We start from the raw sequence: 13,430 nt of genomic DNA, 5'->3' as shown, positions 1-13,430 counted from the left end.
AAAATAAATAGATATATTGATAATATTGTATATTTAATTGTGTTTCTTAGTTTTGGACGGAACATAAATATCATCAACGTCCCTCCTTCGTTAAATTGGGAGGAAATCATCACAAACAAGATATTTCAGATTGAAAATTACGTATAAATTATAATTGTCATTTTTATCGAGAAAGACTGCGTACATTTTATTCAATATATTGGTAATGTTTTATATTTAATTGTGTTAGTAAGTATTTAAGTATTCGGAAGTAAAATTCCATCTATAACATAAATATTATCCTAATCTTATCATTGGTCAACTATAGGTAAAACTAAAAAAAAATAGTCATAAACAAGACCATTTCAGATTGAAAATCAAGTTACAATTACAATTATCATCAAGAGGGTTTTAGTCTATATAAATAATATATAATTTGTTTAGTAAATATAAATGTTAGTCCTTATAATTTTGAAATTATTTTATTTATTTGTATTAAAAATAGAAAAATAGAAATAATAAATATATATTGTATTAAAAAAAATAGTTTAGTATAAATTATAAGAAAAAATATGAATAAGTTGATTTTTGATATAATTGCCATCCCTAGGCTTGCTTGTGCGTTTATCTCCATCGCTACTTGTAGTGTTCTTTCTCGTCGCATCCGTTCATAGTGAAATCTAAGCAAACATTATCGATTGAAACGATGATGAGGATGAAAATGAAGATGTTTTCTCTTCCCCGAAGAAGGGTATTTTGTATTTCAAGAGTTAGATTCGCTTCTCTGATGATCGATGATTCTCAAAGTCTGCAAACCCACAAACTCGATGTAGACATTACCCACCAAGTTTCAACCTTTCTCAATAACAACCAATGGAAGATTCTCCTTGAAACATCGGATCTACATAATAAGCTAAACCCAGATGTAGTTCAATCTGTTCTTCGTCACAGCAGCAATTCAATCAAACCCTCAATTCTTCTCGAATTCTTCAATTGGTCTTGCCATCGTCAAACGGGTATCCCTCAAAACTTGAATTCCTTCTCCCTTCTCGCCATTCTACTTTCTAGGTCTAGACTATTCGTTCAAGCTAGAAACATTTTTGAACGAATGTTAGAACCTCGATTCCCTGTTTCATCTGTTCTTGATTCCTTCTTCACTTGTTCTAAAGACCTAAATTGTTCCATCTCTGATTCAGATGTTTTTGACATATTGATTGATACTTTTAGGAATAAGAACATGATATCTGAAGCTGCTTCTGCCTTTTTAAGTGCTAAGAACAATGAAATCTTCCTTCCTAGTTTATTGTGTTGTAATTCTCTGTTGAATGCTTTATTACAACGTAGTTCAATGGATCTCTTTTGGAGAGTATACGATGGTATGATTCAATCCAAGTTTAAACCTGATTTGTATACTTACAATGCTTTAATCAAAGCTCATTTTAAAACTGGAAATCCCAAAGAGAGTAAAAGGATTCTTCTTGAGATGGAATCAAATGGTTGTACTCCGAATTTGATCACCTATAATGTTGTCATTAGTGGGTTAAGCAGATGTGGGCTTTTCGACGAATCGTTAGAGATGAAGAATCTGATGAACGATAAAGGATTAACTCCCGATGAATATACCTATTCAAGCCTCATTGATGGTCTTTGCAGGCAGAGGAGATCGAAAGAAGCGAAATCGATGCTTGTTGAAATGTATAACATTGGATTGCATCCCAATGTTTTCACTTACACAGCTTTGATCGACGGTCTTATGAAGCAACATGATTGGGAAGAGGCTATGATATTAAAAAAGGAAATGATTGATCGAGGAATCAGGTTAAACAATGTTACTTATCGTGTTATGGTTACAGGTCTCTCGAAGATTGGTCAAGTAGAGGTGGCTGAAGATCTATTAAAGGAGATGATTACAGTAGAAGGTATAAAACCGGATGTTTCTTGCTATAATTCGATTATAAGCAGCCTTTGTAAAGCGAGAAAGATGGAGGAGGCTAGAGCTTATATTGCGAAAATGGAGGAATTACGAATAAAACCAAACGAATACAGTTATTTTCCTCTCGTTTCTGGATATACTGCAGCCGGGGAGATGGTTCTAGCTGGTCAGTGCTTTAAAGAGATGATTGATCGTCGGATTCAACCCGATAGCTTTATTTATTGGTCTCTCATTAATGGGAACTGCAAAACCGGGAATTTAGTCGAAGCCATCTCGGTGTTTGATCGCGCAGTTGATCAAAACGTGCCTCTCGATGTTCAAACCTACACTGTTCTAATCCATGGCCTATCAAAAACCGGAGATATGGATAAGGCAATGTTTGTTTTCACTAAACTCTGTGAAAAAGGTTTAATTCCAGATGTTTTCACTTATAGCTCTCTAATCAACGGATTCTGCAAGAAAGATGAAATCATCCAGGCGTTTGAGCTTTACGACGAGATGCGTGGGAAAGGTATCAAACCGAATATCGTCATTCACAATGCGTTGATTGATGGACTTTGTAAATCGGGTAAAATCGATCGGGCCCGGGAAATTTTCGATGCAAACAGTTTGGATAGTAATTGCGTTACTTACGCTATCATGATAGATGGTTACTGCAAATCGGGAAACCTCGAGGAGGCGTTTAAGTTATACGACAGTATGCAGGTGATCGGAATTCAACCCGATCATTTTGTTTATAATATTCTTATCGACGCTTCCTTCAAGGAAGGAAACGTGGAGAAAGCGTTAACTTTGTTCGACGAAATGGACCGAAAGAATTTCGCGTCAACAGTTAGTTACAACATTTTGATCGACGGGTTCTGCAAATTAGGGGATTTGTCTAAAGCCGAAGAATTGTTGAGAAAAATGGTTGATAGAAAGATTGAGCCCAATAATGTAACTTACACTATACTAATCAATCATCTTTCGAAGGAAAAGATGATGTCAGCCGCTGAAGATCTTGTCGCGGAGATGATGAAACGTAATCTCTCGCCAACTGTAGTCACTTATACGTCTCTTTTACGCGGTTTTCATATAACTAAGAGCAGACCGAAGATGTTTATGCTTTTCAACGAGATGTTGGCGAAAGGTATTCAACCTGATGCAATTATTTACTCGTTGATGATTGATCCCGACAACAATGAAGAAGGCTGTGTTAGTCTCGAGAGTGCTTTAAAGTTTTGCGACGAATTATCGTCTATGAATCACGAGAATGCGTATAAAGCGTTTGATTCTTGGTGCAGACGAAGGGAGTTGACGGATGTAAGAGTTTTAGTTGATGAAATGATGAATTGTGGATATAAACCGAGTTTTTCTACATGTAAAGCTCTTTTGAATGGTATGAATGATTCGGGTAGGAAGGATGAAGCGGTTATAGTACTGGATTGCATGGTTAAGTTGAGATGGATCGACGATTGCATGGAAAATGCGTGACAGAATGATACAACAACAGAAGGGAAGACATTTTTTTAATGTTGTTTAACTTATGTAGACTAGTCTAGTATTTTTGTTTTAGCATATGTTAAACTGAAACTCAGATTTTCAAGGAATCAAATGAATTTAAGGCGACGATTTGTCGAAAGGATGTCTTCATTTTCGATACGAATTGGTATTCACAAAGAAAATAGGGTTCATTTTCGATACGAATTGATAACTGAAAATCTGTTTCATGATAATCAAACTGAATTAGGATTTTGAAGGGTAATCACACATTTTCTATCCGTTATACTTAATTGATTAGAATAAAATATAACTTTATCTCATTATTAAGTAAAAGCATCTATTCTTAGCCAAAAAAGAAAGTAAAAGTATCACTTGTATCCCTCCTTACTAAATGTATCCCTTAATAAAACATTATATTTACTTAATTTAATTTGTCAAAATAAATTGAGTTTGAATGACTGAAAAATAATAAAAAAAAATATATGAGAAAAATTGAATAGAGATAGAATTTTGTTTAATTTTAAAAAACTTTGTAACGACATAATTTTGTGTACGATTGTATTTTAAATTTATTATTTTTTCAAAATATATGTGTTCAGAACTATCAAATACAGTTTAAATACTTTAAATAATGTACGAAAAAAATTATTATTTTGTTTTGTTAATACATTGTTTTTATTTTTATTTTTACAAATATGATAAATTAATTCAAAAAATACTAAAATTTTAATAACTTAAAAGTCTTGTATACACAATTCAAAAGTTCGAGTCTCATTTAATGAAAAAACAACCGTCTTCTCCATAAATTAATTGTCTCAAACTAGCGTTAAAATGAATGGTAGAATTTGACAGTTATGTAAACAAATATATTATTATTATTATTATTTGACAATGTTTTTTAACTAAATATATGAAGAATTAGAGACAAAATTTCACTATAAAAAACATTAAAGTAGGCAGTTTTTACACACAAAAAACTTATCATCACCAAAAATCTGTTTTCTAGAGCTTGCTTTTTCTTCATTACAGAAGATTTTTCATTTGATTCTTATTCAATATACAAGACTAGTAAAATAATATTATACTTGTGGAGCTTCCTCAATAGTAAAAAAAAGTAAAAATAAAAATAAAGTGAAGAATTACATATGATACACAAGGATGAAAATGTAAAAATCACTTGAATTTTGCATGAGGCAAAATTACCACCACCCATATGTATATATATATATATGTATCGAGAAAAACAAGCATCTGATCAATTTGCTTGCTACCTGTTCGGGTTTTTCAAGAGTGCAAGAACCTCCACATCTTCGTAAGACGATTCATTTATAAGATCGATAGATGATTTACCATCTTTATCAATAGCTCGTGCATTAGCTCCCCTGTGCAGCATATTCATTGAAAATGAAAATAAGTATAGTGTGTTTTTTCAATCGATCATGATCTGAAAAACAACTTGTATACCGGATAAGCAATAAAAATCACATTATAATTTGGATCTTGATCCAAAGAAAAACTTATAGTAACCGAAAATAATTTTTTAAATTATAGTTTTGGCACCGTGATTGTGAAAAAAATAGCAGTTTCCAACTAAGGCAAAGGAGACGGACCTGCTAAGGAGCAATTTTGCAATGAGGAATCTTCCTCGAGTTATACTATGATGTAGAGGCGTTTGTGCTTTTGAATCTGTAACGTTTATATTTGCACCATGCTGTAAAAGTAGCTCTACCATGCCAATATCCGAAGTTTGACAAGCAAGGTGAAGCATGGAACATCCATCAAGGTATTCATTAAAACCATTATCTTCTGATTCCCTAAGTGGGCTGGAAGAGACTGAGCTGGCTTCGAAAGAATCACCTGAACAGTCCAAATATTGATCAGGACTTGATTGATATATTGGTCGCATTATACTTGAAAAACTTGAATTAGTACTAGATGTGTGTTGCCCATTGACATCATTAACGTCTACACCACAAGTAACAATAAGGCGGTAAACTGCCTTTTTGTCGTTTGTGCGAACACTTTCCCACAGCTGTTGAGCAATCGAGAGCAGATGTTCTATCCCTTTGTGCACGAAACGCTTTTCAGCATACTGCATTAGTTAGACCAAATTTTCAAAGTAATAATTAGTATACCATTTCCAAATCAATTATTTGTTTGAGGACTTCAAATAGAGATTTGGAATTATAATCTCATGGAAAAAATGAATTCCTCTCTTCTAGGAAGAAATTGCAATTATATGTTTGTTGAAAATTATAGAATTTTAAAGTCGGTAAAATAAATACACCTTTGCGTGAATGAACTTCTCCTTTACTGAAATGTGATCATCAGGCCTAGGTTTGTTGAAGAATTGTTTTTGCTTATCATATTCAACGAACCTAAACCATAAAAGCACCTATTAGGAGATACAATTCATGTTTTCAAATTAAATGGGGATTATGAACTACTTACTTCATACGTACTTCATCAGCCTGAACAGTTCTTCTTGCTTGTAACAACCCCTCCCATATTGAATTCACAAAGACGTTACCCAGTGCTTGAAACAAGTTGATGACAGAAGGTTCCCAGACCTTCACATCAAGTGTAAGTGACCTAACCTGCATTACCACTCAACCAACGGAATCAAATCAGCAATAGGGCTCTCCCTTCAAGCCTGTTTCAATATGTTTTTTGAAAAAAAAACTTTTTCATTAAACAGTCATGTCACAAGTTCAACAAAAATACACTACAAAAGAAAGAGTATAACATCAGAATCACAACAAGCAGGAAAAAAACAGATGTAAAACAAATCATAGGAGCTAAAATCTATATTGATTCTAGCCCTCTTAGTTCTAGGATCTGTCTTTCCTTTCTTGTGAGCATCATAGATCACATTATTGTGAAGAATTCTGTGTTTTTCTTACTTGTTTTAATATTACTGGGAGAAAATGGGATGCTGACGGAAAAAAACAAACAATAGGGACTCAGTATAAGGCTGCTTACTTTGGAAATATGTACACCAAGGTTACGATGAACACCTGAACATTCAATACAGATAAGAACACCTAGATTTAGCGAAGCCCAGTCCGGTTCAGTTGCACTACAATCAGCACATTTATCGTTGCCGGGTACTCTTTTAAGCAATTCTACAGGCTTATCAATTTTTGTGTTGTAATGGTACTGTTGTAAGCTTCTGGATGCACGGATAAGATTCTTGGAAGGTAAATCAGTTTTTTTATGATTTTGCTCCGAAAAGGAGAAACTGTCAGAAGAATCACTATCATTGGAAAGCTTCGAACCATCAGTGCTTGTAGGACTAATGGGTAGACCCTGACATGGAATTAATAACAAGCAATAAGCACAGAGAAATATAAGTTGATATTAATAGAGAAATCAAGATGTTCTCCTTGTCTTACTCTGTCATGAGTTAAGGAAGTCAACAAAGAAGTAATTACTCCTGTTATCTTCTCAATCCAATCCATCTGATCCACAGCATTCTCTGCCTGTATTATCAAGAAAGGTTGCATGTTAACAACCAATTTTTTTATTTGTTTTTACAACATTTTTTCCCTGGAGCAGGCTGACAATTTTTTTATCCAATCTGTCTTTAAACCTCAAACATACCTGTAAGGTATAGTTCTTTAATGGGGAAATAATTCTGAAGCAGAACCTCAAGTCAGACTGGTCTGCATCAGCTTTTATTGTAGATGTCATAAGATTCACAGTGTGACGCGCAACAGATTTTTCGTCATGCACGCCACCATGGTAATGAGAAGACAACCACCTACTCAACAGATTAGCACCTGGTTCGTTGGAGTTATTCTTATGAAGAGGATTTTGACTCCCACCTCCCTGAAAATATATAGGAATTATCTAATGGGAAGGAAAACACAAAACAATAATTCTAATATGTAAGTTATATAATTCATGACTTACAGCTGCCCTGCTCACCAGCTGTTTGCGATAATAGTAAAGCATGCCTCGGCTATCGAGAACAAAATATCTCCTCTTCCAGTCGCCTCTCAGGTTAGAAGATCGTTTCGAAAGATAACCTTGTTTGATGGTTTGAACCTAAACTATTGAAACCTTAGAAAGATACAATAACCAGAGAGGAAAAGAAAGTGGTATTAAATACCTTTCCCTCCACAGTTGACTGCATCACTGCCACTATTTCTTTGTGACAACTTCTGTTGTGGAACAATTGTACTGCATCTCCATTTTCTTGCAAAGGCTGGCCAGTTTCACGGTCAACCTGCTTTTTATACTCGTGCATTCTCTCAAAAAGAGCTGCCAGCTCTAGGTTGGAACTCTCTTTTGATTGTTGTGCATAAGTCAACACCTGCAAATCTCAAGAAAGATTATTCAAACTTAAGTCACCACATTATAAGAAAAACAATTGGTTAAAAATGAAGGATAATAACTTCCTGGTAGCATATAAGAGATTATTTAAAATTAACCTTATCAAAAGGAATTTACATGCATAACATCTTTATACAAGGAAGATATAGAGATAAAGATAACCATATCCCTACATACTTCAGTGCACCAGATTTCGTGACAAAGAATCCATTCTAAAGCCTTATTCTCCATCTTTTCTTTATAATCTTATCATTTTGTAACGCCATGGTTTGTAATCAACTACCATGTGTGTCATTAGTCCTTCACAAGGGAATACCATAATATACAAACAAAAACAATCCTCAGAAGGAAAACCTAAAATAATGTCGAAGAACACTTTTCCTTTTACTCCTAGACAGAAATATGATTTTGAGGTTGTATTCAATGAAAAGCATGTGCACAACTAAATAGATGCTTTCAGAATTTTATACAATTTTCTATTATCCATAAGAGGCAACTCAAACCTTGATGCAATGTTAGCTTCAACATATCACACAATTCTCTTTTAATCAGCCATTTAGTCATGAATTTATATGTGTTCATTAAAAACACACAAAAATCAGGCTTAATAAACACAATCTGCAACTACAACAACTAGAAGTAAAATGAAAAATAAAAATATATATGCTTAAGCGTTGGACCTGGTTAATATAAGGCTCCATTTGATGCAATAATTCATATCCCTGCAAGAAAAAATCTTTTAGCTGGAATTTATTAGCATAAAATATTATAATGCCGTCCATATACTATACCTGTTTGAAGTAATTAAGTTGAGCGTCCATAGCCCCACCAACAGCATCCAAAAACTCGAACCTTTTTTTGTATTCAGTATTTGCAAGAGTGGCAATCTGAATTCAGAAGAAAAGGCGTAATCCATACTGTTTGACTATATATTACTCAAGGATTTCTGCCACAGGAAAGAATGATGGCTAAAATAAATCTAACCAGATTAAAACGTGTTTGCTCAAACATTGATCTTGCATTGTGAAGTTCCTGGAATATCTCAAGACCAAATTAGTTATTCTTATAACAATTAAGGTTATCCAGAAAAGAACTTTCTTAAGACATAACTCATCATAATGGTGAACAAAAGAGTGAATCTGGGGTGACAGAAGTTACCTCTTGTATGGCAGTAGCTATATCTAATCTTGTACTTTTCCTCAGTGACAGATATTTCTCACGTGCCTGTGGAAAAGAAGCTTCAATAGTCAACTTACAAATTCAAATGTTTACAGGACCATTTATTTCAACCAAGAAACAGATGCATGAAAATTACTACAATAAAGAATATTATATAATATATTAAAGGAAAGCAAAAGTAGTTCACTTACAATATTGGCAAAACAAAATTCAATTTTTTTTTTAATATAAACTGCGAAGCAAACCTGATCATATGTAGCATTAGACTTGTCAAAACGCTTCCGAGCTTCCTAAACCAATAAGAAGTTCACTTACTCTAAATCTTCAAGGAAAAGTAAAGAATGCTGCGATACATAAATCAAGATATGCTGCAGAATATATACAAGAATCATTGCGCGAGACTATATTAAACTATGGAACTCTTGAAGCCTTCCCTAACAATCTTGACTATACAGTGCAGCTTCTAATCCTATGAAATAAACTTGTATTATGATGTGCCAAACTAAAGGAACAACAATCCATCTGCTAGTACCTATACATATTGCATGCATACAATAAGTTGCAAATGTTCTTCACCAAAGACTTAGAAATAAGTGTTACCTTGATATCCTGAAGATCCACATTTATAAATTGTAGTAATCTATCATTTACAATTTGTTCCACCTGAGAAAGAAATTAGGAACTGGAAATGTCAAAAAAGAAGAAAAGGGTATTAAAAGTAAGAAATAATTTATCACTTAAGAATAAGGAGTACAGTTCTCCAAGAAAGATCGCATAACGCATAAGAAAGCAGTGATACTCATCGATAGAGACAGAAACCAGAGTAAAAAAATGTGAGAGTTAAAAAAAATATAATGGGTTAACAACATCTTCTTGTCTTAAAATGAAACTAGAGAATGTGCTTTATTTTATTTCTCTTTTCTTCTTCCTCTTCTTCATTAAATCCTGATATTACAAAGGGAATGACTTTGTAGAATCAGGTCCAGTTATAGATAATTTGGGAGATTTTTATCTGCTGGGGTCAATTTTAATCGTTCATCAATAAAATTGCTCTAAGGGTTTTTTCTCTCAAACACAATATGGATATGATGAAAAACAAGTAATGAAGAAAAAACTAAGAAGAGAGCAACTAAACAATGGAGAAAGCTCTGTAAAAACACTTGAAATTCACTTATGACATAAAGGATACAAGGAAAAGTTAGAGTTCAAAGAAGAAAGGTAACTTCGCCGTTTGATTTAAGGGAAGATGGAGATTCTCTCTTGATACATTAGGGGAGCAAAAGACAAGGTGAAAGGAAAGAGTTAGAAGAGCTCTATTTAATTATTCTTTTTAAATCTGTATTCCCCTCTTGTAACACTTCTTTTATTTATGTTCCATAGCAGATGGATTTCATCCTTGGAAGCTCATTGGCCTTGTGATAGAGGACATTTCCTTTCTTTACCTTTTTTTCCATTTTGAATTGTTACTCAAAGGAACTAAAGTCACATTTTGCGACATTCCACATTAATACAAGCTTTAACTTTGTTTAAATGACAATTTATTTTCAAAAATTTGGTGAAATACAAAAATAGTATATCAAGATAAGAGAATTGACACCTTCGATCGAAGAACCTCCTTGTATGTTGCCAATTCTCTCAAAGCAATGGCAAACTTTGTCATGACAGGACCTGAGGAAACAAATCAAAGTAGCTCAAATATCAAACAACAGTAATTTACAAGAAATTATTTTCAAGATTTTGAGTAGCAAATCAGACACTATAAGAACATGAAAACAAGTAGTGTAAAGAAAAAAGATTTCTCATTACCTACAACTCCATACAATAATTCATTAATGAAAACAAGAGGACGCAACTGTTTGGGATTCTACTTGGAATGTTAACTCTCTCCCTCTCTACGCACACAAACAGAGCTGCTAAAGGAGAAGATTAAACGCCTTTTGTACTTGATTTGCTAATAGGGATTGATGACTAATGCAAAATAAAAACAATAACATTTGACAAGTCATCAAATACATTACGATTAGTTATGTTTTCCATCCAAACTACCTCAATTCTGACATAATTTACAAGTTAAAACTTTCATTTGACAAATTGCACAAGTTTGCATATTGATTTAGCAAAAGTCAAACTTCTCGCACAAGTTTGAGGATCAATATGAGTTTTCAAAGCTCCAACATACCTCCAAAAGAAACACAAACAGGATCGTTGAGACCAGCAAAATTTTCCATGGCACTTGCAAATGCAATGTCTTTATCATATCCCTCTCCAAGTCCTTCTCTGTAATGTACAAGGTATATATAATGTGAAGCAACTGTCTAAATTAGAAAACCATTGGAATGGTTAAATCAACTAGACAACTATTGAACCCTGAATAGCTAATAACTCATGATCCACAAAATAAACATAATCTTGTGAGACAAGCAAAGCTAGAAAGTATGAGATCAATGGAACAAGAGTACATATAGAGAAGGAAATACTTACGTGTATTTTCTACACGCTTTACAGAACTTTAGGCTTCTTTCCCTCAATGCCTCAGCCCCTTCTTCAAGACCTATGATCTATTTCAACACAGGATGCAGAGCAAGTATTTCAATCTCAAACAAGCATGTCTTGCATCACATGCACTAGTAATCAGTCATAAATGATATGCCTTTATGAATTATAAGACCATGTGTTAGAAACCCACAAACAGATGCACATATTAGACTAAAACTCCAGATATAAAAGCCAACACTATATACTGTTAAGGAAACGATTTCTCTACTTCAAAGCTTCAATTTTTAATAAAAACCCAAGCTTAAAATTTCAAAAGTGGACAGAAACAGTAAGATTCCATATACCCATTTCAATATTTTTGCTACAAAACGCATAGAACTTTCATTGAAAACAACTCATGTCTGCATCATAAGTACCCATTAATTTCAATTAACATGAGTCTGGGAGACACCATTCTCTTTTAAACAATTTTCTTTTGGATATGTTGTAAATAAATGTCCCTAACCAAAATCAAAATATAAGCGTCTATTCCCGATTGATCTAACAGTTATTGATTATTACAGATATTGATTACAATAACATTGAATTCGAGATTTGCAGATGTGCAATAATCACTAAAATATACATAAATGGAAAGGATGTATGAACGCACCTGCTGTCGAAACATGGGAGAATCATCAAGTTTTGCGAAATGCAGCTTTACTTCCTGCTGCCGCATGGTGGCCGAATCATCAAAGCTCTCGAAATGCATATTGTTTTTCCACGACTAATACCAATTCACAGCACATGTATTTAAAATTATGGAGATGAACATCGGGATTCCATGTGCTATCGTTGTCGTTGTTGTTGTTGAGGCGAAGGAAGACGCAGACAGATAGTGGTTCAGTAATTTGGAAAGTGGATTTGCAGTGGATCGGAAATGGAGGATGGGAGAGTAAATGAATTTGAGGAGAACCTCCTCTTTCCGAATTTTCATGCTTGTCATCCATGGTGTTTTCCTCATCTCTCTCCTTCTTCCTCTTTCTCTTACATGCGCGCGAAACCTGCCTCGCCTACTGTGTTTTCATCAAAATTATATATCAGACTAAATAAAAATAATAATAATAATAATAATAGAATAAAGCACTCCAAAAATAAATACACTCTCTAGAAAAATAAAAAGGGCAAGTATTCTGTTTTCTTTCGATTTTGCTTGCTCCCTGTTTCCTCACAAAGGGAAGGGTAAAATCGTCTATAAAAATTACTATTCTGCCCCTCTCCTGTGATAGAAACAGGGGAGCAGACAAAATCGGAAACAGAGGATCTCAAAGGCAAGGATTCTCTTTTTCCGATTTTGCTTTTTTCCCCTGTTCTCTCACACAAGGAAAAGATAAAATCGTCTATAAAAATTACTATTTAGTCCCTCCTCTGTGATAGAGAACAGGGGAAACAGACAAAATCGGGAGTAAAGGATCGAAAAGAATCAAATGAAAAGTTTTCATAATAATTCTCGTAGAATCGAGAATGAATTAATGGTTGCTCGAGCCACAGACAAAATCACAACCAAAACTCTTAAATCTCTTATACTTAAAGTTTTGATACTATATTAAATTTTGAAGAAGTTGTAAACTATAAATTTTATTTTTTAAACTGAAGATAACCGGGAGGTATAAGCAACAAAATCACCCACCAATAGTTAAGAATATTATTTGAAATATAAAAATTTGTGATAAAAATTCCGATTTAACTAAACAATATACATAGAATAAAACACTAACATCAATTCAAATTTAGACAAAAGAAAAATAGGCACTATCTAATTGGAAAATAATTTTCAAACTTATTTAAAAAAAAAAAAAAACTCTTTAATTTTACAAAATAAGTATTTTTTTTTATCAAGACAAAAAGACAATACATAAGGTTTAAGTAGTGAACTTTACTTGTCTTAATTATATTCTTATTAATTATTAACAAATGGATCTTTCTTAGCCACAGATTGTTTTTAATTAATCATGCACATAAATTCCGCCAAATCATATTTATA

The 13,430-nt window shown here is 33.4% G+C and overlaps 2 protein-coding genes across 2 annotated transcripts; one reads left to right on the top strand and one right to left on the bottom strand.

Annotated features, from left to right (window-relative positions):
* The first annotated feature begins 624 nt into the window (after positions 1-624).
* Positions 625-3,521, top strand: LOC124934390 (pentatricopeptide repeat-containing protein At5g61990, mitochondrial). The gene has a single exon (XM_047474916.1). The coding sequence runs from the start codon at positions 686-688 to the stop codon at positions 3,383-3,385; it is 2,700 nt and encodes an 899-aa protein (XP_047330872.1). The 5' UTR covers positions 625-685; the 3' UTR covers positions 3,386-3,521.
* An 878-nt stretch (positions 3,522-4,399) lies between these two features.
* LOC124935548 (ADP-ribosylation factor GTPase-activating protein AGD3-like) lies at positions 4,400-12,396 on the bottom strand. The gene is made up of 20 exons (XM_047475976.1): positions 12,220-12,396; positions 12,060-12,173; positions 11,393-11,469; positions 11,091-11,188; positions 10,509-10,579; positions 9,512-9,574; positions 9,157-9,201; positions 8,891-8,956; positions 8,717-8,764; positions 8,524-8,619; positions 8,413-8,454; positions 7,509-7,712; positions 7,310-7,444; positions 6,998-7,225; positions 6,790-6,876; positions 6,377-6,703; positions 5,846-5,991; positions 5,682-5,772; positions 5,005-5,486; positions 4,400-4,776 (listed from the first exon to the last, which is right to left on the bottom strand). The coding sequence occupies exons 1-20, from the start codon at positions 12,394-12,396 to the stop codon at positions 4,662-4,664; spliced, it is 2,712 nt and encodes a 903-aa protein (XP_047331932.1). The 3' UTR covers positions 4,400-4,661.
* Positions 12,397-13,430: the final 1,034 nt, after the last annotated feature.

This window comes from Impatiens glandulifera, chromosome 4 (genome assembly GCF_907164915.1).
Source record: "Impatiens glandulifera chromosome 4, dImpGla2.1, whole genome shotgun sequence".
NCBI lineage: Eukaryota > Viridiplantae > Streptophyta > Magnoliopsida > Ericales > Balsaminaceae > Impatiens > Impatiens glandulifera.
This window is presented reverse-complemented; position numbering and strand designations above follow the sequence as displayed.